At 36.2% G+C, this 25,459-nt stretch overlaps 2 protein-coding genes across 3 annotated transcripts; one reads left to right on the top strand and one right to left on the bottom strand.

Annotated features, from left to right (window-relative positions):
- Window positions 1-13,349: 13,349 nt before the first annotated feature.
- On the top strand, window positions 13,350-14,771 carry LOC131652450 (probable aquaporin PIP1-2). The gene is made up of 4 exons (XM_058922300.1): window positions 13,350-13,770; window positions 13,864-14,162; window positions 14,260-14,400; window positions 14,502-14,771. The coding sequence occupies exons 1-4, from the start codon at window positions 13,443-13,445 to the stop codon at window positions 14,595-14,597; spliced, it is 864 nt and encodes a 287-aa protein (XP_058778283.1). The 5' UTR covers window positions 13,350-13,442; the 3' UTR covers window positions 14,598-14,771.
- Window positions 14,772-15,682: 911 nt separating this feature from the next.
- On the bottom strand, window positions 15,683-24,731 carry LOC131652449 (cyclin-L1-1-like). 2 transcript variants are annotated; one of them, XM_058922298.1, is made up of 8 exons: window positions 24,574-24,731; window positions 23,972-24,321; window positions 23,747-23,887; window positions 23,101-23,270; window positions 16,917-17,190; window positions 16,183-16,570; window positions 16,063-16,098; window positions 15,683-15,982 (listed from the first exon to the last, which is right to left on the bottom strand). In XM_058922298.1, exons 2-8 carry the CDS (start codon window positions 24,038-24,040, stop codon window positions 15,918-15,920), a joined length of 1,143 nt encoding a protein of 380 aa, XP_058778281.1. In that variant the 5' UTR covers window positions 24,041-24,321; window positions 24,574-24,731; the 3' UTR covers window positions 15,683-15,917. The 2 variants fall into 2 exon arrangements, with proteins under 2 accessions (XP_058778281.1, XP_058778282.1); XM_058922299.1 differs by having other exon boundaries at window positions 23,972-24,314; window positions 24,574-24,675.
- Between the last annotated feature and the right edge of the window lie 728 nt (window positions 24,732-25,459).

Raw genomic sequence — 25,459 nt, 5'->3', positions numbered from 1 at the left:
ACAAATATGGATCGAATTCTATTATCAGTGCTTCTGATTCATTCTTCTTTCTTGCTTCTGATTTCTGAAGCTTGACAGCACTCAGCTTGCTTCAGTTTCCATGAGCTTATTCTTTTTACAGAATAACACTTCTTATGGTTTTGCTTCTTGTGTTTGCTTTGAAGATTCTCTTCACTTCTTTATACCTGCAAAACACTTAAACCATATAGAACTTGCAGTTCTTGTTAGTAAATGTGTGGGAGCTTTACCCAGCAACTGATAGATTAATCAAATCATTTATCATTTATCTTCTCCCCCTTTTTGTCATAACATCAAAAAGAATGTTTCAAAAGATTCAGATGAATAAAACGACAAATAAAATCACTGGAATGTAAAAACAAAGAAACTTTTCATTGATAATCAAAAGATATTACAAAAGGTTCTTATGTTTAACAAGATGAGAAACATTCCTAGCAAATACATAAAAAGTCATCCCAAGAGGAAATGACTACAAAAATTAAAAACAAAACCCTAGCAAGACACATTCTGTGTCAACCCATCAAGAATCCCTGTGGTCTTCTTGTCTTCCAGACTAGAACCTCCACTGTAGGAGAGATTTCAGAGACCAAAGAGGAAGAGAGGGACAGTTCACAGACAGAGAACTGCTGTTGCAAACGGGGCTTTCTCTTAACATAGAAGTTAAGAATATCATTCTTAACCTCTTCCCATAACTCAAGAAAGTCTTCTGTCTTTGGGTGAAAGTTGATAACAACATCAAAGAAGAGGTCTGACTTGAGAGGTATTAGGAGAGCCATCCCGAGATATGCAGAGATCTGCCGCCTTTGAGTCAGAGATCATCAACAGGCTTAGAGCATGATTAAGAGATCCAGACAAAGGATTCAAGATGAACGCTAGGTTTGAACTAGGATTTTTTTAAAAAAACTTTGTTTGAGCAAGAGAGAAAAAAAAAACAGGAGAGAGAGAGAAAAAAAAACTTGATGAGGAATGCAAAGAGATAGAGAAGGAAAACAAAGACAGAGTGTAATAGAGAAAATATAAGAGGGAAGGAGAAGCGTTTGAAGAGTATTTAAAAGAAAATAAACTGAAACAAATGATGGATAGCATTTAATGTTACGTGACATGAGGAGAGATAATAAAGACAAATGAGGTGACTTGCACAGTTACCTATGGTCGGCGTCCCTTCAACTGCACGCGCGCTTATCCATGAACAGTAAAGACAGGTTTACCATCCCGAGATAAAACGTTACAGCTGTTTTGCTTTAAAAGAGGTTCTGAATCAACTTAGACAATGAAACGTTAGTAATAACTGAATCATAATTTCTAATTGATTTCAATCAGAACTTCTGATTAAAAATAATCCACTTTCATTTCAGAAGATACTCATACATAAGAACTTCTCATCTTCTCATTCTGGGCATAAATCCATACTGATGTTCTTCAGAATGAACTTAAATCTATCTTCAGCCAGGGGTTTTGTAAAAATATCAGCCCATTGATGGTCTGTATCAACAAAGTTTAAAGAGATAACGCCCTTCTGAACATAGTCCCTTATGAAATGATGTTTAATCTCGATATGTTTAGCTTTTGAATGAAGAATAGGATTCTTAGATAAACATATGGCAGAAGTATTATCACAGAATATAGGAATGTTACTCTCAAATATCTGATAATCTTCCAGCTGACTCTTCATCCAGAGCATCTGTGTACTGCAACCAACAGCAGCGACATATTCTGCTTCTGTCGTTGATAGAGCAATAGTTGCTTGCTTCTTGCTATACCAGGAGATCAAATGACTTCCAAGAAATTGGCAACTTCCTGAAGTACTTTTTCTTTCAATTCTGTCTCCAGCATAGTCAGCATCGCAGAATCCTACTAAGTTGTATTCTTTAGATTTTCTGTAAACTAAGCCAACATTAGTAGTACCTTTCAGATACCTTAGAATTCTCTTAACAGCAGTTAAATGAGATTCTCTAGGATCTGATTGGAATCTAGCACACAAACAAACACTGAACAGAATGTCAGGTCTAGAAGCAGTCAGATATAGAAGAGATCCAATCATACCTATGTATAACTTCTGATCTACCTTCTTACTTACCTCATCCTTACCTAGGATGCATGTTGGATGCATAGGAGTTTTGGCTTCTTTGCAGTCTAGAAGATTAAACTTCTTCAGAAGTTCCTTCACATACTTGGTTTGGTGAACATACGTTCCTTCTGATGTTTGATTTATTTGTATTCCAAGGAAATACTTGAGTTCTCCCATCATGCTCATTTCAAACTCAGCCTGCATAGACTCAGCAAACTCCTTTCCAAGTGTAGCATTAGATGTTCCAAAAATAATATCATCTACATATATTTGACAAATTAAAATATCCCTTTTAAAGGTTTTACAAAAGAGAGTAGTGTCCACTTTTCCTCTAGTGAAACCATTATCCAGAAGGAAAGAACTTAAGCGTTCATACCAAGCTCTGGGAGCTTGTTTCAATCCATACAATGATTTCTTAAGTTTAAAAACATGATTAGGAGACATAGAGTCTTCAAAACCAGGAGGTTGATGGACATAAACTTCTTCATCTATATAACCATTTAAGAAGGCACTCTTAACATCCATCTGATAGAGAGTGATGTTATGTTGAGTGGCAAATGAAATTAATAGACGAATAGATTCTAACCTGGCCACTGGTGCAAAGGTTTCTGTATAGTCAATCCCTTCTTGCTGACTATAACCCTGAGCCACCAGTCTGGCTTTGTTCCTTACCACTTCACCTTTCTCACTGAGCTTGTTTCTGAAGACCCATTTTGTACCGATTATATTGAATCCATCTGGTCTAGGAACAAGATCCCAAACATCATTTCTTGTAAACTGATTCAGTTCTTCTTGCATAGCAATTATCCAGTCTGGATCTTCTAGAGCATGATCAACAGAAGTTGGCTCGATCAAAGATACAAGACCTAATTGACAGTCTGCATTGTTCTTAAGGAATGCTCTTGTTCTGATTGGATCATCCTTCTTTCCAAGAATGACATCTTCTGAATGACCAGAGATGAGTCTGGATGATCTTCTGACAGATGGTTCTTCAGAAATGCTTAGATTCTCCAGAGAAGCTGATACTTGATCTTCAGATTCTTTGCTTCTGAGAAGCTCTGCTTCTGATGCGTTGCTTCTTGGCTCAACAACTTCTGATATATCAATATCACAATCTGCAAAATTATCAAACTGCTTTGGTTTTTCAGAACCAAGCTTATCATCAAACCTGATATTGATTGATTCTTCCACAATCAATGTTTCAGTATTGTATACTCTGTAGCCTTTTGAGCGTTCAGAATATCCAAGAAGGAAACATTTTTGTGCTTTGGAATCAAACTTACCAAGATGATCTTTAGTGTTCAGAATAAAGCATACACATCCAAAAGGATGGAAATATGAAATGTTGGGCTTTTTATTCTTCCACAATTCATAAGGAGTCTTATTTAGAATAGGTCTGATAGAGATTCTATTCTGAATATAGCATGCAGTGTTTATTGCTTCTGCCCAGAAATGCTTAGCCATATTGGTTTCATTGATCATGGTTCTGGCCATTTCTTGCAGAGTCCTATTCTTTCGTTCTACAACTCCATTTTGCTGTGGAGTTCTAGGACAAGAGAAATCATGGGCAATACCATTTTCTTTGAAGAATTCTTCAAAGGATCTGTTCTCAAATTCACCACCATGATCACTTCTGACCTTTATGATTTTACACTCTTTTTCAGATTGAATCTGAATGCAGAAATCAAAGAACACTGAATGAGACTCATCCTTGTGTTTCAAGAATTTTACCCACGTCCAGCGGCTATAATCATCTACGATGACTAATCCATATTTCTTCCCTCTGACAGATGCTGTTTTGACTGGGCCAAACAGATCAATGTGCAAGAGTTCTAATGGCCTTGAGGTAGAAACAACATTCTTGGACTTGAATGCAGGTTTGGAGAACTTGCCCTTCTGACATGCTTCACAAAGAGCATCTGATTTGAATTTCAGATTAGGGAGTCCTTTGACAAGATCCAGTTTGTTAATCTGAGAAATCTTTCTCAAACTAGCATGACCTAATCTTCTGTGCCAGACCCACTGCTCTTCAGCTCTTCAGAAACAGACATAAGACAAGTCACCTTCTGACTCATAAGATCTTGCAGATCTGTCTTATAAATGTTGTTCTTCCTCTTGCCTGTAAATAGGATTGAGCCATCCTTCTGATTTACAGCCTTGCAAGACTTTTGATTAAAGATTATATCATAACCATTGTCACTCAATTGACTGATAGATAAGAGGTTATGTGTTAATCCTTCTACAAGAAGTACATTAGAAATGGAAGGAGAGTTACCAGACTTTATAGTTCCAGAGCCAATTATCTTGCCCTTCTGATCTCCTCCAAACTTGACTTCTCCTCCAGACTTAAGCACCAGGTCTTGGAACATAGACCTTCTTCCTGTCATTTGTTGTGAGCATCCAGAGTCCAGGTACCACGACATGTTGTGCTTTGTCCTTTTTGCAGCCAAGGATATCTGCAATAGGAATAATCTTATCCTTAGGTACCCACATTTTCTTGGGTCCTTTCTTGTTAGATTTTCTCAAGTTCTGATTGAACTTGGGTTTAACATTGTAAGCAATAGGAGGAACAGCATGATAATTTTTAATGTGAGTTTCATGATATTTCCTAGGTTGTGTCACATGCTTTTTGGTGTGTGTTATGTGAAAACTTTGAGCATGTGAAGTGTGCCTAATATCATGGGAGTGACCATACTTGAACTGATCATACAATGGCTTGTATGTGAATTTCATTTCATCAACAGGTTCAAGTTTGTATGGGGTTTCACCCTCAAAACCAATGCCGACTCTTTTGTTTCCAGACACAGCATATATCATAGAAGCTAGCTGACTTCTGCCAATACTTCTAGATAAGAACTTCCTGAAACTTAAATCATATTCTTTCAGAATATGGTTTAGACTAGGAGTGAATTTTTCTGAATCAGAAGGAGATCCAACGTTATTGGATAATTTTAAAAGTTTTTCTTTTAATTCAGAATTCTCCAACTCAAGCTTCTTTGTTTCAAATTCAAATAGTTTTTTCAGCTTTTTGTATTTGAGACTAATCTGAGACTTGAATTCCAGAAGTTCTGTTAGACCGGAAACTAACTCATCTCTAGTAAGTTCAGAAAATACCTCTTCAGAATCTGATTCTGATGTAGATTCTGATCCGTCATCTTCTGTCGCCATCAGCGCACAGTTAGCCTGCTCATCTTCAGAGTCTGAATCATCTTCTGACTCATCCCAGGTTGCCATAAGACCTTTCTTCTTATGAAACTTCTTCTTGGGATTTTCCTTCTGAAGTTTTGGACATTCATTCTTGAAGTGTCCAGGCTCATTGCATTCATAGCACATGACCTTCTTCTTGTCAAATCTTCTGTCATCAGAAGATTCTCCACGTTCAAATTTCTTTGAACTTCTGACGCCTCTGAACTTCCTTTGCTTGTTCTTCCAGAGTTGATTTAGCCTTCTGGAGATCAAGGACAGTTCATCTTCTTCTTCAGATTCTGATTCTTCAGGATCTTCTTCTCTAGCCTGAAAAGCGTTAGTGCATTTCATGATATTGGATTTTAATGCAATAGACTTACCTTTCTTTTGAGGCTCATTTGCGTCCAGCTCTATTTCATGGCTTCTCAAGGCACTGATAAGTTCTTCCAGAGAAACTTCATTCAGATTCTTTGCAATCTTGAATGCAGTCACCATAGGACCCCATCTTCTGGGTAAGCTTCTGATGATCTTCTTTACGTGATCAGCCTTGGTGTATCCCTTGTCAAGAACTCTCAATCCAGCAGTAAGAGTTTGAAATCTTGAAAACATCTTTTCAATGTCTTCATCATCCTCCATCTTGAAGGCTTCATACTTCTGGATTAAAGCGAGAGCTTTAGTCTCCTTGACTTGATCATTTCCTTCATGAGTCATTTTCAAGGACTCATATATGTCATAGGCCGTTTCCCTGTTAGATATCTTCTCATACTCAGCATGAGAGATAGCATTCAGCAAAACAGTTCTGCATTTATGATGATTCCTGAAAAGCTTCTTCTGATCATCACTCATTTCTTGCCTTGTCAGCTTTACGCCACTGGCATTTACTGGATGTTTGTAACCATCCATCAGAAGATCCCATAGATCACCATCTAGACCAAGAAAGTAACTTTCCAGTTTATCTTTCCAGTATTCAAAGTTTTCACCATCAAATACCGGCGGTCTAGTATAACCATTGTTACCGTTGTGTTGCTCAGCAGGGCCAGATGTAGGTGTAGACTTTGCAGTTTCATCAGCCATCTTTTACTGAAGCGTTTTTCTCTTCCTGAATCTTTTCTAAACACGGTTAAGTGCTTGCACCTTAGAACCGGCGCTCTGATACCAATTGAAGGATAGAAAAACACTTAGAAAGGGGGGGTTTGAATAAGTGTAGCTTTAAAAACTTGACAGATAAAAATAAATTGCACAGTTATTTTTATCCTGGTTCGTTGTTAACTAAACTACTCCAGTCCACCCCCGCAGAGATGATTTACCTCAACTGAGGATTTAATCCACTAATCGCACGGATTACAATGGTTCTCCACTTAGTCAGCAACTAAGTCTTCCAGAGTCTTCTGATCACACACTGATCACTCCAGGAACAACTGCTTAGATACCCTCTAAGACTTTCTAGAGTATTTTGATCCACACGATCACTCTAGTTACAACCTGCTTAGATACCCTCTAAGACTTCCTAGAGTATTCTGATCCACACGATCACTCTAGTTCCTTACAACTTAATGTAATCAATTCTAAGAGTATTACAATTGCTTCTTAAAAGCTATAATAACAAACTGTGATATTTCTCTTAACGTTTAAGCTTAATCTCACTAATATATTACAACAGCAATGTAGTGAGCTTTGATGAAGATGAAGATTCTGAGCTTTGAATAGAACAGAGTTTCAGCAAGTTAATATGAGTTGTTTTGTTCAGAATCGTTAACCTTGCTTCTCATCAGAACTTCATATTTATAGGCGTTGGAGAAGATGACCGTTGAGTGCATTTAATGCTTTGCGTGTTCCGTACAGCATCGCATTTAATGTTATACGCTTTTGTCAACTACCTCGAGCCTTGTTCACGCTGTGTCTACTGACGTTGCCTTTAATAGCTTTTAACGTTCCTTTTGTCAGTCAGCGTAGCTTGCCACTTGTACTTCCTTCTGATTTGATGTTTGTGAATACAACGTTTGAATATCATCAGAGTCAAACAGCTTGGTGCAAAGCATCTTCTGATCTTCTGACCTTGAAGTGCTTCTGTGCGTGATACCATCAGAACTTCAGTGCTTCTGATCTCATGTTCTTCTGATGCTTCCATAGACCCATGTTCTGATTCTGCTTCGACCATCTTCTGATGTCTTGCCAGACCATGTTCTGATGTTGCATGCTGAACCCTTTGAGACAAAGCTTCTGAGCGCTGAATTATGCATACTCTTTATATATTTCCTGAAAAGGAAATTGCATTGGATTAGAGTACCATATTATCTTAAGCAAAATTCATATTATTGTTATCATCAAAACTAAGATAATTGATCAGAACAAATCTTGTTCTAACAGGATCCTATTTAGGTATTCCATGACAAGCACAAACAAAAGGGGGACAAGGGATCCCCTTGTCGACCCCTTTGAGCTTGCAAATTCTCAGAGATAGCATAGTTAACCTTGTACCTTTAGGACACAGCTGAACCATTTTCATAGTCCATTGAACATACCTGTTGGAGAAATTCATCTCATTCATAATGTCTTCTAGAGCTTGCCAATCTACATTATCATAAACTTTATGCAAGTCCATTTGAATCATGCACTTGGGAGCCCCTCCACTAGTGTTGTAGCCTTTAATTAATTCATAAGGCAGAAGAATATGGTCTTGTATGTAACTTTGTAGCATATTTAATAATATATATTATATTCAAAAACAAATTATGAATACGAAATTGTTCGTTTGAGCCCTAGCCACTAAATAATCTGAAAAATATTTTGTATAGCAAAAAAAACTATTGAAAATTAAAGTTTGACAAGAATTACTTTAAAAAAATCTTTTAATTTGGAAAAAATTCCAAATATTCAAGGATAATAAAGAATAGGTCAACTCAAAATCTTCTATTTTCTTTATAAAAGAATCATTATAATAAAATTAGTTTTAAAATAAATGTCACCTTTGTTTAATTAGTTATTTTTAAATAAGCGTTATTTTAATTTTCAATGCATTTTTTAAATTTGACCTATATCCTTAATTAATATTTATAATTTACAATTTTTACATTAATAATAATTAAAATACATTAATAATTAATAAGAATTATTTGGTAAAATCGCAATTCTCTTTTTTATTTATTACAATTTGTTATCAAGTTGTTTAGTCGCTAAAATTTATTCTTAACTAAGGGTGACCAAGCGGGCAACCTGCCCCGTTTAGGTACGTCACATTTAAGTCCATTTAAAAACGAGGCAAATCGGTCTAACTTAGATGTCTGAGCTCAAAAGTCAAGCACGTTTCGTTTACTAACGAGTTTGCAGGTTGACAAACTGTCAGACTATATTTTTATTTTCAAGTTTGATTCGCTACTTTATTTACTGTTTTAAAGTAATTTACTACTTTATTTATAGTTCGATTAACTACTTTATTTACAAACTTTTATATTTGATTAATTTTTTTATTTCATATGCCATTACCTTTCAAACAATAATACACACATTAAAAAGCGTCACTAAAGAATAAAATATTTAAAAATTTATAGTATTTTATCAAATAATATATATTTTTTTACTATTTCATTATTTCTCAATTTTTAAATTCTTATCTCATAAATTATTGGTTTTCATGATTGCAACTTGCATCCACAATCACTATAAGCGAAACAACATAAAATAAGTTTTTTTAATCATAGTGATGTTATTCAAATTTAAGTTTCTTATCAATAAAGAGAGAAAAAAGTAGTGGATTACTCTCCTCCACTGTTTAATTTTTATTCTAAGTAATAAAAGTTTTAACAAACCTGCAAGAAAAATCTTCTCTCAGTGATTTAAAAACCAGACTAGACATCAAATCAATGAGGGTATTGAGTTATTGATTTATTGGTCGAACCACTGAGTCACTGATCGAACCGCATGACTAAATCGGATAACTCAGTTGAATACATTGATCGTTATAACAAAATTATATAGGTATAAAACCTGTTGAACAAGATAATTCAGTCTCTCCAAAATATAACTAACACTTAGATTTTTTGAAAATATCATATCATAAAAAAATTCACAAGTTCATAATTTAAATTTAAATTTTAAACCTAATAATTGCGCATAGTAAAATAGTACAAAATTATAAAGTATAAGTGCAAATAAAGTTTAATTGCAACATAATCTAATTGAATAATTTATAATAAAATAACTCAATTGTCTACTAAATTTAATTTCAAGGAAGGAAATATTGTTTCAATGTTGGCAGTTTGCACCGGTTTTGACCCGTTCACACCGGTTCAACGAATATCCAATCCAACAATTGAACTAGATCAGTTATCTAACCGAGATTTTTCTCTCTAATTTTTCTATTTAGCTTTCAATAAACTCTTGTGTGTAGCTCTAACAATCTTTTTAATAATTCAAATAAGTTATTAAATTAGAAGAAAAATAAATAAATTATTTAACTCTTTATTATTTTAATTTAATTTTAATCGATAATTGATATTGATATATAATTACAAAACTAAAAATATAAAAAATATAAAATAAAAATAGTGGAGTGAGATGTTGAATTTAATTAAACAAAATTATTATAAAATTATTATAGTGACTAAAATTTGATGCGGAGTGTAAAAAGTAAAAAAAAAAATGAGAGTGTTTAATCCATTCATTTTACATAGTCAAAAGAGCCGTTACCCTATCCATGCGCCATGTGGTTGGTGGGGACTGTTACTCCCAACGGCCAATTTTCCTTAGCCACTCGATATATTTTGTTGTCCGTCGTTACCTCACCCGTGCTGCTCTGACTTTCCTACCCTACCGTTAGGTACTAGAAATGATCGCAGTTGCTTTTTTCATCCTTCTCAATGGAACCCAGCTTGCTTCCAAAATTGATATAAGTACAACTCCTCACAATACTTTATGGAGAATCGACTTTTTTAGTACACTATGGAATTTGTGGACTTTTCTATATTTTTTTTAATTCAAAATTATAATAATGGGTGAGAGATAACTAAATTGTTATGTATTATGTATAACATTTTAATATTTATAAATTAATTATTTAAAAATTATAATACATATCCAAAAAAAATTATACCAAACTCTTATAATAAATTCACATGAATGTTCTAGAAAAACAAATATTTTTAAAAAGGTGAACTACAATAATTAGACTATTTGAGAAAAAAAAATTATACTAAATAGTTATAAATTTGCCAAACTTGATTGTCCCAATTTAAGTGATTTAAACCATTTGAGCAGTTTGTCTATTCTAATTTTATTTTTATAATTAATATTCCCTCTATTTTTATTATTAAAACATTATAATAGAGAATATAGAGATAGGAACTATTTTTTATGAAGAAATTTCATGGCTCTAAATATTTACTTGGTGTACATGGTAGGTCGATTCATGATTTGATGCTCCTGTCCAACAGATCGTTGAATTATAGCCTAACAAATTTCGTCGAAATCAGTGCAAATAGTTTGCACTTGAAAGCTTTCTCAACTTTGATGTTGTTCAAGCCCTCATTGACGAGTTGCATGTGTTGATCGAGATCTTCTTTTCTGTTATACTCGTTCATATTAGGAGGTTTTTCCAATGTCTTTGGTATCTTACTGTCTAAAATGTGGGCGCATAGAAGATGTTTCTGCGGATTCTTGGTTGGTAGTATCTCCTCTCGATCATGTGGAAGAGCATGACTAACTCGGTTTCCCTCGAGGCTCTGAGGAGAGTTTCTCGCTACTTACTCTTTTGGTAATTCCGCGATTACGGAGCATCGTCTTTTCACTACACAATCAGCTCGGGGGCGACGACTAAGCTTCACTTTGAAAAGGCTTCCTGCACAGTGTTTCCCTTGGGGATGCGTTGTGTATACTTTCTTTAAGGAGAAATAATTTTCCCTCTATCGCATGTGAATTGTGTTATTGAACAACGTTATACATGTTGTTCAACAACTCATTAGCGTCTTGTATTCAGAGATTAGCTTGCAACAGTTGGAAACCAAACAAAAGTTTAGGTCATGTGGCTGGCGGCAAATATGAACAAAGGTACTAGAGTAGATCCTACGATCTAAGGAGGTTGGAGTAGACTGAAATGCAACAAAATATATACTACACTTGATTTGCAAATACCTTGAGGAAAAGGCGAAGGCGGTTGAGTTATTGTTGCTCGAGCAGCAGCTGCGACAGCAGTTGCTTCACGTAAGACAGGAGAACGAGTAGCTTTTGATCCGACCATTGTTGAAAGGTTTAGTATCAGGAATCTGGAAGATTAAGAAACCAATGTTGATCTATTGTACGAATAGATCGAATGTGGTGGATCTAGTGTTTGATTTCGAGAACTCTGACCTGATAGACTAAAAAGGTTACAAATTGATGGGTCGAAGATAAAATGTGTGACTGTGAAAAATTCGAGAATCAGAAGTCGATTTTCACAAATGGCGCCACTGTGACTGCGAGGTATTGTCCGTTTTGAGTGCGAGAACCCTCGCGACTTTGTTCTTTAGAAAAATATGTCTTGTTGGGGTGTATGAGTGTTGTATATAAACTACATTTAGGATTGATTCTCAAATAATGTGAAATTATTTTATATATATATTATATCCGGTGAAAAATAGTAATCTTATATGAGAGTGAGAGGAAGAAATAATAACTATTTGATTAAAATAAACGATTGCTATTTAATATCTCGTCATGCGATCTTCTTTTTTCTCAACTGAAAACAGTTGAGAAATAAGAGGACCACATGAATAATTTAAACGAAATATTAAATCTCAACCGTTTATTTTAATCGAATAGCTGTCATCTCTTCCTCTCATTCTCATATAACATTACTCTTTCTCACTATTATTTATTCATGTTTATTTTAAAATTTTAATTTTCATATTTAATTTTTCAAATTCCTTTTTATTTTATTTATATCAGATTTTTTTATTTTTTATTTTTTCTAAAAAAAAATGATGAATTTATTTTCTTATTTTATTCTATTGATTATTTTAATTCAGCTCAAATTCATAAAAAAAATATTTTAATTAAAGAAATTTAAAACAAAATTATCATATACTATGTTACTTCACCAAATACACTTTAGTAGACAAAACAAAACAAGTCCAAAATAAGTTCATACTCTAATCAACATATGGCATAAAGTTATATCTTTTATTATGTATTGTACACGAAATGGGAAAAAAAAATTAAATAACAAGGTTTAAAAAAAAATTTACCAAAAAAACAAGTTTTTTAGAAAATTTACCAAAGTGTCTAGGTTTTGCAAGACCCCCTGGAGTATGCGCCAAATGAATTGGCGCATTAGTAATAAAAGTAGGTGTATGCGCCAAATGGTTTGGCGCCAATGTACAAGTTTCTTTTTTTTTTTTTATATTTTTCTAGCACTTATACGCCAAATGAATTGGCTAATTTAAAAAAATTTGTACTAATGCGCCAAATGGTTTGGCGCATACTCTAGGGGGTCCTGCAAAACCTAGACACTTTGGTAAATTTTTTAAAAAACTTGTTTTTTTGGTAATTTTTTTTTTTTAAACATTGTTATTTAAATTTTTCATTCACGAAATGGACCTTAAATATATAAGGATAAAGCTAACATGTGCCCCAAGGGCACATGTTAAGAAACCTAAATATAATATATTTGTATTGAAAAACGTAATAAGCACATTAATTATAAATTTTTTATGAAAACAATGTGCAATTTCTTAAAAAAAAATTCTACATTTAGCTCTTAACATGTGCCCTTAGGGCACATGTTAGCATTACCCAATATATAATTACACAATACCAAAGGAATCCCATGACTCTAATCAACCAATTACACAAGATATAAAATCCAAAACAAAAAAGCATTTAACACTCTGTTAAGATAGGAACAACATCAACATCCTACTCTTCCTTTCCAGAACAATCCACCTAAACATTATTTAATAATTTAACCTCTTCTTGCTTTTCAATTCTAGAATGGTCCCTATATACAGCACAAAAAGTGTCACATTCTATGCTAAAACAAAAACATAAAGTTATGACCGTTATTATTATCCAGCAAAGCAAATAAACAAATAATATTCTTTACCTTTAACAATTTTCCACTATATAACAAGGACTAAGAATACTTGTCAGAACACAGTTACAAAGAAGTAAGAACTGGTTTTGAGTTAGTGAAAAAAGAATGGAGAGGGAAGAAGATGTTAAGATTGGAGCAAACAAATTCTCAGAAAAGAATGCATTGGGCACAGGAGCTCAGAGTGATAGCAAGGACTACAAGGAAGCACCGCCAGCTCCATTGTTTGAGCCAGGGGAGTTGAAGTCATGGTCTTTTTACAGAGCTGGAATTGCTGAGTTTGTTGCAACTTTCTTGTTTCTTTACATCACTGTCTTAACTGTCATGGGTGTGAATAGATCAACCTCTAAGTGTGCATCTGTTGGTATTCAAGGGATTGCTTGGGCTTTTGGTGGTATGATCTTTGCACTTGTCTACTGCACTGCAGGAATTTCAGGTCACTTCTTTTTCTTGACTCCATTGTTGTTACCTAGTATTTGATTATTTTATTTTGTTTTAGACTAAACTAATGATGTTTGGTTTGGAACAGGTGGACACATAAATCCAGCTGTGACATTTGGTTTGTTTTTGGCTAGGAAACTGTCCTTGACAAGAGCAGTATTCTATATAATAATGCAGTGTCTTGGAGCTATCTGTGGTGCTGGTGTGGTGAAGGGTTTTGAGGGAAATGCTCGTTTTGAGTTGTTCAAAGGTGGAGCAAATGTTGTGAATCCTGGTTACACTAAGGGGGATGGTCTTGGAGCTGAGATTGTTGGTACTTTTGTTCTTGTTTACACTGTTTTCTCTGCCACTGATGCCAAGAGAAATGCTAGAGATTCTCATGTTCCGGTATGATATTGTGATATGATATTATCATAGTTATCTATATGATATATGCTTCATTTTTGTTGGACTATATGGAGTAATGTGATGTTTGTTTATGTAGATTTTGGCACCTCTTCCAATTGGGTTTGCTGTGTTTTTGGTTCACTTGGCTACTATTCCTATTACTGGAACTGGTATTAACCCAGCTAGGAGTCTTGGTGCTGCTATAATATACAACAGAGACCATGCTTGGGATGACCATGTATGTTCATGATCTCTTCTTTATTATGATTTTGTGGCCTTGAAATTTCTTTTTCAGAAACTGACTTGTATAATGTTTGAATTTTGTGGTAAATTAAACAGTGGATTTTCTGGGTTGGACCTTTCATTGGAGCTGCACTTGCTGCATTATATCACCAGATAGTGATTCGAGCAATTCCTTTCAAGACAAGGGGCTAATGAATCATCATCATCATCGCCATGTGTTATTGTTTTGAATTATTTATTTGGTGTACCCATTCTTGTTTATTTGGTCAAATCTTATGTATGTGTAAATTATGAGCTACTACAAGTTACTACTTCATGTTCATGTTGAATAGATTGTGGAGTGGAGATTCTTTCATGTTGTTATTATGCCTCCTAGTGCTTGTGAATTTTTCTTCATTATTTCTTCAAAAGCAGACTATTGAAATATTGATTGGATTTCTTAAAACTGAGTCCCCCCTTAAACAAAAATGTGACGATACATCTTACTATTTATTATTCAAACAATCACTGTGCTCAAGAGCTATGTGATAAACAACATCAAACAGTATACGTTCAAGAAATAAGCTCAAAAACTAAGCTCTTTCATAAACAATTGATATGAAGCCAAAGAGATGTCAGGAAATATGTGATATAAACAACATCAAACAATATACACTAAAAAACTAAGCTCTTCCATAAGCAATTGATATGAAGCCAAAGAGATGTCCAGAGCTATGTGATATAAACAACATCAAACAATATACACTCAAGAAGCTCAGAAACTAAGCTCTCTTTGGCTTCATATCATAAGCAATGATATGAAGCCAAAGAGATGTCAAGAGCTATGTGATATAAACAACATCAAACGAGACCGGAACGTGATTTCCATGTACCATTGTTATATAAACAACATCAAACAATATACGCTCAAGAACTAAGCTCAACCAGAACATGATTTCCATCTACCATTGTTATATAAACAACATCAAATAATATACGCTCTAGAACTAAGCTCAACCAGAACGTGATTTCCAATTACCATTGTTATATAAACAACATCAAACAATATTACGCTCTAGAACTAAGCTCAACCGGAACGTGATTTCCAATTACCATTGTTATATAAACAACATCAAACAATATTACGCTCTACAACGCTCAGAATTTAAACTTTTTCATAAGCAATTGATATGCAGCCAAAGAGATGTCAAATTAAACATGTATATAAGCAGAGTTGTTAGGGGTCGGCCGCTCCACTCTGCTATCCGGAATTAATAACTCTATATAAGTACGAAAAATGAAGGCTAACCAACTATAATCTTCTTTCGAAAAAGCAGAGAGGCACCAGAATACCTTCTGCATGCTTAGAATATGGCTATATGCCTAAACATTGTTGTAGCTACTGTTTTGCTTTGGAACAAATAAAAATATAAACTAATAATACAAAGGGTAACAGAAACTACATAAAAAACACTTATATTCATGCTCAAGAAAACGATGTGGGCACATCTTGGTTCTTCTAAGTATGTTATGTTAATGATGTCTATGCCGATTCTCTCTTGATGAGTATGACGAGCTGTAGTAGTCACGGTCACGGTCTGAAATATAAAAATGAGTTAAGGAGATGATATACCAAAAGGGAAAAAAATGTCAAACTCAGAAAGACACAGATTCATACCATGTGACGAATAGCGCTTTGACTTCTCTGAATGTCCTGCACGCCAATACAAACTAAATCACAAAATAAACAACAAAACAAAAACAATAGTCATACATATATATTCCATAAAAAAAATACCTGAATCCTTTGCTCTCTCCCTAGAACGATGACCATGATCCTTGAGTTTGACCCTCTCAGATTCTTCTCGTTCCCGTTCTCTATCAGAATCCCTTCCCCGCTCACGATCCCTGGATTTTATTCGGTCCCTCTCCCTGTCCCTGTGTAAATCCCCACTGGCCTCCATTTTACGGTCTGGTCTGGACCTTAGTGTGGGTTCATCTTTCAAGTCTCTCTCAGCAGCAATGCCTTTGGATTCATCATCAGACTTCCTAGTATCGTTCAACTTATCACTGGCTTGCTTTACCAAAGCACCCTTGCTACCACTCAAGTCAATATTAGCTTCTCCGGGAGCTCCCTTTAACGCTGACGTCTCAGGATTAATTGGTGAGCTACTTTGTGGAGCGTCCTACAGATTGGCAATGATTTCAAGTTTGCTTGAATAAAACCATATGTTGATTGTCAATAATACAGGTTTGCAAAAGCAAACATGGTCTCATGACAGTCAAATGACACTAAATAATATTGCACCTCTAAGACAGGTTTAAAACATAGGACTTGACTTCTCCAAATAAGAGATACACTTTAAAAGATAAAAATTAGAGTTTATAAGTTGATTGAAAACATCAGGAGTTTATTTTAGTGGCAACATTATTTTTATACTTTGGCGTACATAAAAAAATAACTTATCACTATTTCAACCACACTATTAAGGAGCAAATTTTCTAAATAAAAAGGGTAAAATTGACCATCACCTTTGTAGTTGAATGAGACTTTGATTCCAATGATTTGTTGGAGAATGTAAAAGAGTCCCAGTCCTTGCAAATTGGTAAATATTGTGCCTTGGGAAGACTATAAAGGTGAGCCAAAACCCTGCAGACTTCATCAATCCCAGACTTTTCTGCATCAAATGCCTTCCACCAAGGTGGATTTTCAGGAAGGGGTACCTGAAACCTACGAGCTGCAGCATATACAACGCCACAAGCCACAACCTCACTCTTAAATCTAACACACAATGTAGTGCGCAAACTGCATAAAAAATTTAGTTAGGAAGGCATATAAGTAAGAAACAGCAAGGTGATGTGGTAAGAAAACATTTGAATACAGGTTATAATAAAAGATACGAGCACACATTTTGGTCAGGCAATTAAATGAGTAAATAAATTGTGTATTCCACTATTATGTGATATGATCAGATGTTTGTTTGACACACAAGCTTATAAGAAGCATCAAGTGTTCACTAATAGAAACTAGTAAAACAGGTCCAACATCGTAAGAATCTATTGAATAAGAGAAAACACAGGCATCAGATGGTGAAACCGCGTGTTTAAATACACACACAGACTATTATATAGGCTCTGAAATAATTATTAGAATATACTAGTAGATAGTAGTCTGTATAGTGTAACTGACACCTGGCAGTAGCTAGAGTAAGGTAACCTGCTACAGCAGGTTACAGGATTGCTTCTATAAAATGCAATCTGTTAGATTCTTGTAACTAACTATTCATTGAATCAAAGAAATAGAAAATGAAGAGTTCAGACTTAGCATAGCTTTCTAACATGGTATCAGTAGACTAATCGATCTTCGGCCATGACTACTTCTCCGGCGACGCCGCCGCCGTCGTCACCACCTGGTTCACCGTCTTCCGTATCTCCAACACAGCGACGCCAATCGCGTCGTCTTCTCCTGGCGATCTTCGTCATCTCAATTTCTCTCTCAAGATCGCATCGAAACTTGATGAGAAGAACTTCCATCTATGGCGTCAACAAGTGGAGCCTTATATCAACGCTCACAATCTCACTGAGTTCGTGGTTTGTACTCGTGTTCCTCCGCAGTTCGTTGATGATGCTGCTCGCGTCTCAGGTACGATCAATCCTGCTTATTCTGTTTGGCTTCAAAAGGATCAGATACTTCTTTCGTGGCTTCAATCTACTCTTTCGAGCGAGATTCTCTCTCTTGTTCTTGGTTGCACTCACGCACATCAACTATGGGATCGGTTGTTCAACTATTTCCAGAAGCAGACGCGTGCTAGGGCACGTCAATTGCGAGTTGAATTGCGTGCTCTTACCTTGGATAATCTGTCTGTGCAAGATTATCTGCTTCAAATTCGCACAATTGTTGATGCTCTTGCTTCGATTGAGGATCCTATTCCTACTTCACATCACATTGATGTGATTCTTGAAGGTTTACCTGCTGAGTATGCTCCAGTTGTCTCTGTTGTTGAGAGCAAGTTTGGTATCATGGATCTTGATGAAGTAGAGATCCTTCTTGTTGCTCATGAATTACGCCTCAACAAATTCAAGAAAACTCCTGTGCCTGAAGTTGTGTCCCTCAATCTTACTCACACAAACAATGCCAACTCCACCACTGATGAAGGGAATACTGCTAGTTCAGAGTCTACTCCGGCTCCTCCTACTAGTTCTGAGCCTGACTATCAAGCTCTCCGTGGCAGTTATGGTCGTGGAAGAGGCAGAACTGGTCGAGGTCGTGGTGGTAGATCCTCCAATTCCAACATTCAATGTCAATTATGCATGAAGTTTGGTCACTCTGCTCTTAACTGCTGGCATAGGTTTAATCAGAACTTTCAGCCTACAGCCAATTCCAATTCCTATGGCACTCCTCAGCAACAATGGCCTACTTATGCTTTTGCCAATCAGGTTTGGAACAGGCAACCTGCTGTGATGAGACCTCCTTCAGTGGTTCAAGTTCCCACAGTGCTACAAGTTCCTCCCAGCACATTCATAGCAAACTCAGCACCCTCCTCGTCCAATTCATGGTTTCCTGATTCTGGAGCTTCTTACCATGTGACTAGTGATGCTAAGAATCTGCAGCAGAGCACACCTTATGAAGGGCATGAGCAAGTCTTTATTGGAAATGGCCAAGGTTTGCCCATTTCTTCAATTGGTTCCAGCACCTTTTCCTCTCATAGTCACACACACTCACAGCTTAAATTAAATCATCTCTTACTTGTTCCTTCTATCACAAAGAATCTGCTCAGTGTGAGTCAGTTCTGCAAGGATAATAATGTTTACTTCTTGTTTACTGCTGATAAGTGTCTGGTAAAATCACAGGGTTCTGATGCAGTGCTTCTTCAAGGACATGTTGGTGCTGATGGCCTATATGAGTTTCCCTCTATTGCTTTGACAGCTTCTCCTCCTTCTTTCAACCTGTGTGTGTCAGGTGTATCTTCTCCAAATAATGTTGTATATAGTGCAAATTCTGCTTGCATAGGATTACAACTGCCAAATATTTGGCATATGAGACTAGGACATCCTAGTATAAATACATTGAGGCTTGTCCTCCAATCTTGTAATATTCCTTTTCAATTCAAAGATGAAAGTTTATTCTGCACTGCCTGTTGTATGGGAAAAGCTCATAGATTGCCATCTACTCTATCTCACACTCCACACACTGCACCTCTAGAGTTGATTTACTGTGACTTATGGGGGCCTTCTCCTAATACTTCTACTTCTGGCTATTCCTATTATATGTCTTTAGTAGATGCACACACTAGATTCACTTGGCTATATCTACTCAAAACTAAGGCTGAGGCACTTAGTACCTTTAAGCAATTCAAGGCTATGGTTGAACTTCAGCATGGATATCCTATCAAATCTGTTCAGTCAGATTGGGGAGGAGAGTTTAGGCCCTTTACAAAATTCCTCTCTGAACTAGGCATTCAACACAGAATTATTTGTCCTCATACTCACCATCAGAATGGTGTAATTGAGAGGAAGCACAGACACATTGTTGACCTTGGCCTCACACTGCTTAGCCAAGCTTCTCTTCCTCTTGTTTATTGGGATTATGCCTTCTCCACTGCTGTCTACCTCATAAATAGACTTCCCTCTGCCTCCATTAATTTCCAGGTTCCCTACACTGCCTTATTTCACACCAAACCTGATTACAAGTTCTTGAAAGTGTTTGGTTGTGCCTGCTTTCCACTTTTAAGACCTTACAATGCTCACAAGCTTGAGTTTAGGTCTCATGAGTGCTTATTTCTTGGCTACTCCACCTCTCATAAGGGATATAGATGTTTGTCTCCCTCTGGCAGGTTATTCATCTCTAAGGATGTTCTGTTCAATGAGACCAGGTTCCCTTATCCTGATCTTTTTCCTTCTTCCTCTAAAAGCCTTTCTCTATCCAAGCCTGTCCCTCTTTCTCCTCTGCCTTTGTCTGCTTTTCAACCTACTACCTCTATTTCTGCACACTCTTCACCTATTACTTCTCACCAATCTCAGCCTAATCGTTCTCTTTCCTCTGAGACTAAGTCTGTGTCCAGTTCTGAACCTAATTCTGTGTCTAATTCTGCTCCTCTTATATCTTCCCCTGCACCTATTTCCAACTCTGTTTCTGAACCTGTTCACTCTTCCCCTTCTAATCCTGTTTCTGAGACAGGCTCAGCCTCCTCCTCCTCTCCTTCATCCTCTACTACTTCTCATCCTGTGCTTCCCCCCAATGCTGCACCTGTTTCCCAAGTACCTGTTAATTCTCATCACATGCAAACTAGGGCGAAATCTGGCTTCACTCAACCCAGACTTGAGCCCAGACTTCTTCTTACTACTGTTGAGCCCAAGTCTGTCAAGCAGGCCCTTGGGAACTCTCATTGGAAATCTGCTATGCAGTCTGAGTTTGATGCTTTACTGAAAAATCAGACCTGGTCCTTAGTTTCTCTTCCTGCCCATAGAAGAGCCATAGGTTGTAAATGGGTGTTCAGGGTTAAGGAAAACCCTGATGGGACTGTCAACAAGTATAAGGCCAGGTTGGTTGCCAAAGGTTTTCACCAGAGGCAAGGCTTTGACTTCCAGGAAACTTTCTCTCCTGTTGTCAAACCAATCACCATTAGGATAATTCTCACTATTGCCTTGACTCATCACTGGACCATACAACAGATTGATGTCAACAATGCCTTTCTAAATGGCACATTGACTGAAGAGGTTTACATGGAACAACCCCCGGGGTTTATCAGTGCTGATTCTTCTTTAGTCTGCAAGCTTCACAAGGCTTTATATGGCCTTAAACAGGCCCCCAGGCAATGGTTTGAAAAACTGCAGGCAGCCCTCCTGAAACTTCACTTCCAAGCTAGCAAGTGTGATCCATCCCTCTTCATCTATTCCTCCAAAAATCACATCATCTACATTCTTGTCTATGTAGATGACATCATTATCACTGGCAATTCCAAACCTCTAGTTTTGAATATCATCTCCAAACTCAATCTAGCCTTCTCCCTAAAACATCTTGGTAACCTTGATTATTTTTTGGGAATTGAAGTGAAGTCTGCCTCCAATGGCTCTCTTTTGTTAACTCAGTCTAAGTATATTAGGGATTTGCTGTATAAAACTAATATGCATGAGTCTGCAGCAGTTGCCACCCCTATGCAATCCACCTGTAAGCTCACCAAAACTGGTTCAGCACCCCTTCCTGACCCCTTTCTTTACAGGTCTGTAGTTGGTGCTTTGCAGTATGCTACAATCACCAGACCTGACATCTCCTTTGCTGTGAATAAAGTATGCCAATTCATGTCAGCTCCTCTTGAATCCCACTGGGTGGCTGTCAAAAGGATTCTCAAATACCTCAAAGGGACCCTTCAGCATGGCTTACATTTATCCCCTCTCTCCCCTCATACTGTGCCTTCTTTACAGGTGTACTGTGATGCTGACTGGGCTTCTGACCCAGATGACAGGAGAAGCACTTCAGGTGCAGCAATCTTCTTTGGCACAAACCTCATATCTTGGTGGTCAAAGAAGCAGCCAGTTGTGGCAAGGTCCAGCACAGAAGCTGAGTACAGGAGTCTTGCCCAAGCCACTGCAGATCTGTTATGGGTGCAAACTCTTCTCAAGGAGTTGTCTATTACCACCAAACCTCCTATCATCTTGTGTGACAATCAGTCTGCAGTGCTGCTGGCCCACAATCCTATCATGCATACAAGAACCAAACACATGGAGATAGACCTATTCTTTGTCAGAGAAAAAGTTCTAGCCAAGCAGCTTGATGTTGTTCATATCCCTGGTGTTGATCAACTGGCAGATGTGTTGACAAAGCCTCTTCCATCCACCAAGTTTCTAGAGTTGAAGCACAAACTCAAGGTTGCCAGCTCCCCATGAGTTTGGGGGGGGGTATTAGAATATACTAGTAAATAGTAGTCTGTATAGTGTAACTGACACCTGGCAGTAGCTAGAGTAAGGTAACCTGCTACAGCAGGTTACAGGATTGCTTCTATAAAATGCAATCTGTTAGATTCTTGTAACTAACTATTCATTGAATCAAAGAAATAGAAAATGAAGAGTTCAGACTTAGCATAGCTTTCTAACAATAATCAATATAGAATCACAACATTAAGTACATGATAACTATAATATCAAATCAGCAGAATATAATATTTATGCAAGTAAAATACTCTTCATAACATCCACTCATTTGACAAATATGACGAGATCAACAGGTTTACCAATATCAGAAAACGTCAAAACTTAATACCATAATACAGTCACACTTGCTGCCTAGCCTGTACAATATCCTAGAAAACATCAATTGATTTGTATAGTATCTAACATTTTTCACTATAACACTGCCAGAGCCCACACAGAACAATATTATGCTATCAGGTTGTGAACAAAAGTGTCAAAGAAAGATTTGTTTTACTTCATTAAATGCCCTAAGAGGATCAGTCCATCACTTGAAATTGTATGTTGCATCCATGTATAAATGACCTTGATAAAATATCCAAACTGAAGACTAACTGACTAAAACTTCAATAGAAGCAACCCTTAAGAAATAACATAAGAAAAGATACAGTCTAATTCAGGGATCTCTTGGGACTGGGAATAATGAATCATGGGGTATGTATAGTGTTAAATGGACCACAGGTGTATATTGAGAATATACACAATAATAATTATTATTATTATTATAATAACAATATCTCGAAATATGTACCTGTCATTAGCCAGATTCCAAGCTTCTTGCCTCAATTCTGGAGGTGTTTCAAGGGTAGCAAGGTAATTTGAAATAAACTTGTGAGGATGTTCAACATGACAAATGAATCCCATTTCTTTCAAAATATGTCTCTCAGTTCTACTCAGCTCCATTTTTAAATCAACATATTTCTGTTCAGCACAAAAAAAACAAAATCATTCAAATGACTATAACTAAATAACCCATTGCTTGTATCTGATAGTGCAGTGAAATAATTAATGGACAAAATTCAGAAACAATAATATTGATCATCCAAAAGAGACCAAGCTCTCATACAAGATAAACCAGAGCCAAGCTCCTCGGAGAAGAGAAACACACTATCTCTGCCTAACTGCTAGGGTCCCAATGGAAAATGGTTGATGAATGCCAATCCCACTACCCTAATAAGTTCATTAGAAGATCCTAACTAACTGCCGGTCAACAGATTTCTATTCCTCTCCCTTCTACTTTTTCTTTTTCTTACACTCATACACCTTCCATATCATGGGCATGTCAATTATAAACCCATTAAGCATCTGCTTTAAAATCTCATAGTTTGGGCCTAAATCCATTATTTTATCAGTATGTGAGCTACAAAAGTTAAAGGGAAAAAACGAGAGCTTACAACCTTGGAATACAAGTCTAAATGATCAATGGGCAAGTTCTCCCTCCTGCATTCCATCCTATGAAAAATAATAAGCACTTGTCTGGCTTTTCTCGGGTTTTCCTCCAGTTTTGAAGCCAGCCACACAGAGCTTGCAGCAACTTTCTGCAAAAAAGAGAGCTATGAGCATTTTAATTCATTACACACAAGAGAGGAAAAGGAGTAAGCAGCATGCATATACATCAAGACCTTGACATTAAACCGTGCAAACGACTTCTTGCAATAGAAACGATGAAATAGAACCTGCCCAGTGGCCATAACAGCTTGTGGTCTGTCTCACAGTTAAGGTAACAAACTAAACCGAATGCAGGGATTACATCGAAAATGAAAATAGAAATATTAATAATATTAATAAGAAAAAGGATAAAATCTCAGCAAAATGCCGCTTTCTTGGATGAGATCACAGCCATAGATTCTAAGGGCGGTTTCAGTAGCTTCATCTATGCCATCTTTTCTGGAAGGTGAATTTGTCAGCTGCTCATCCGTGAGGTAAAATGTATCAATTGCCGTGTAGATCATCTCTCTATGCTCCCTTAACCCTAACAAAATCATAATAAGGATTCATTGAATTCCAAACCAAGAAAAAACTGCCAAATCTATATCACCTTCTAGGAATTGAAACAATTTAGAACTTCAATTCCAAAGAAAACGTGATTTTAGGTTAGAAGCTGTTTCAGAATCAACCACCGTGAGGAAAAGCAATAATTGATTCAAAATAATCTAGCGGGAAATTGCTATTATCTTGGCACGCGTTACAGTAAAAGGAAAATTCAATGAAAGTTAATAAAAACCTGGAGAGTTTTTTCACTCTTTCTGACGGACGACCAACACTCCGCTGCGTTTCCGGCAAAAGGAGTTCAGAGCGACTCCAACTTGGTTTAGTTTTATTGTCTTGAAATTATCAATATAATTAAACCCAGACCGGACGGTTCAACCGGAAACCGCATAGTAATCCAGCTTCCAGCCCATTAATCACTGTAAACCGACCTATGAGAAAACCGGGACAAAAGTTGATAAACCGGCTAGAAAAACAGTTAAACCGGAAAAACCAGCGGATTAGTAGAATGGACCACCTTTGTAAAAGAATGTTATAAATTATGAAAAATTTTCACCCACCCCATAGATATTTGGCTCATCACCGAATTGACAAAACTACCCTCGTATTTTTATAGATACATCTCTGAAAGTACTATTTTTTAAAAAAAAATAATAATTTTTTCCGTAGATGCATCTACGAAACCCTTAAAACATAGTGAAATGTGAAATTAATTTACGGAACTTGTGACTTTTTCAAGAGTAGTGCTATTTAGTATGAAGCAATTTGAAGAAGAAATGCAAAAATGAGTATGTGTCACTATTTTAGTGGTAAATTTTAAATTAATTTTAAATTTAACTTCCTTTTTAATAGGAACTAGTAAAGGACCCGTGCGCCCGCACGGATCACGTAAAGTCGGAATAAATGTTAAATAAATATAATATGGTTATGGTTAAAGAATTATATTAAAATATATATTAATTAAGCGAAATGATTTCTTCAATGATGATTATCATATCAATATTAATTTAATTTATCAATTTGTAGTTGTTTTCAATGATGATATTTATGTTGGATAAAAATTAAAATAATATTAGAGATAATTAATTATTATTGTTGATTACAATTTAAACTCTGATAAA

Source organism: Vicia villosa, linkage group LG2 (genome assembly GCF_029867415.1).
Source record: "Vicia villosa cultivar HV-30 ecotype Madison, WI linkage group LG2, Vvil1.0, whole genome shotgun sequence".
NCBI classification, from domain to species: Eukaryota; Viridiplantae; Streptophyta; class Magnoliopsida; order Fabales; family Fabaceae; genus Vicia; species Vicia villosa.
This window is presented reverse-complemented; position numbering and strand designations above follow the sequence as displayed.

Bases quoted from the DNA above. Each gene is read 5' to 3' on its own strand.
- LOC131652449 (XM_058922298.1), bottom strand. From the start codon at position 24,040: ATGGCCACTGGGCAGGTTCTATTTCATCGTTTCTATTGCAAGAAGTCG. The intron at 23,271-23,746 runs GTTGTAAGCTCT...TGTGCTGAACAG, and splicing joins ATTTAGACTTGTATTCCAAG to AAATATGTTGATTTAAAAAT. The intron at 16,099-16,182 runs GTATTTTTTTTA...ATTGGCGTGCAG, and splicing joins GGAGAGAGCAAAGGATTCAG to GACATTCAGAGAAGTCAAAG.
- LOC131652450 (XM_058922300.1), top strand. From the start codon at position 13,443: ATGGAGAGGGAAGAAGATGTTAAGATTGGAGCAAACAAATTCTCAGAA. The intron at 13,771-13,863 runs GTCACTTCTTTT...GGTTTGGAACAG, and splicing joins CTGCACTGCAGGAATTTCAG to GTGGACACATAAATCCAGCT. The intron at 14,401-14,501 runs GTATGTTCATGA...TAAATTAAACAG, and splicing joins ACCATGCTTGGGATGACCAT to TGGATTTTCTGGGTTGGACC.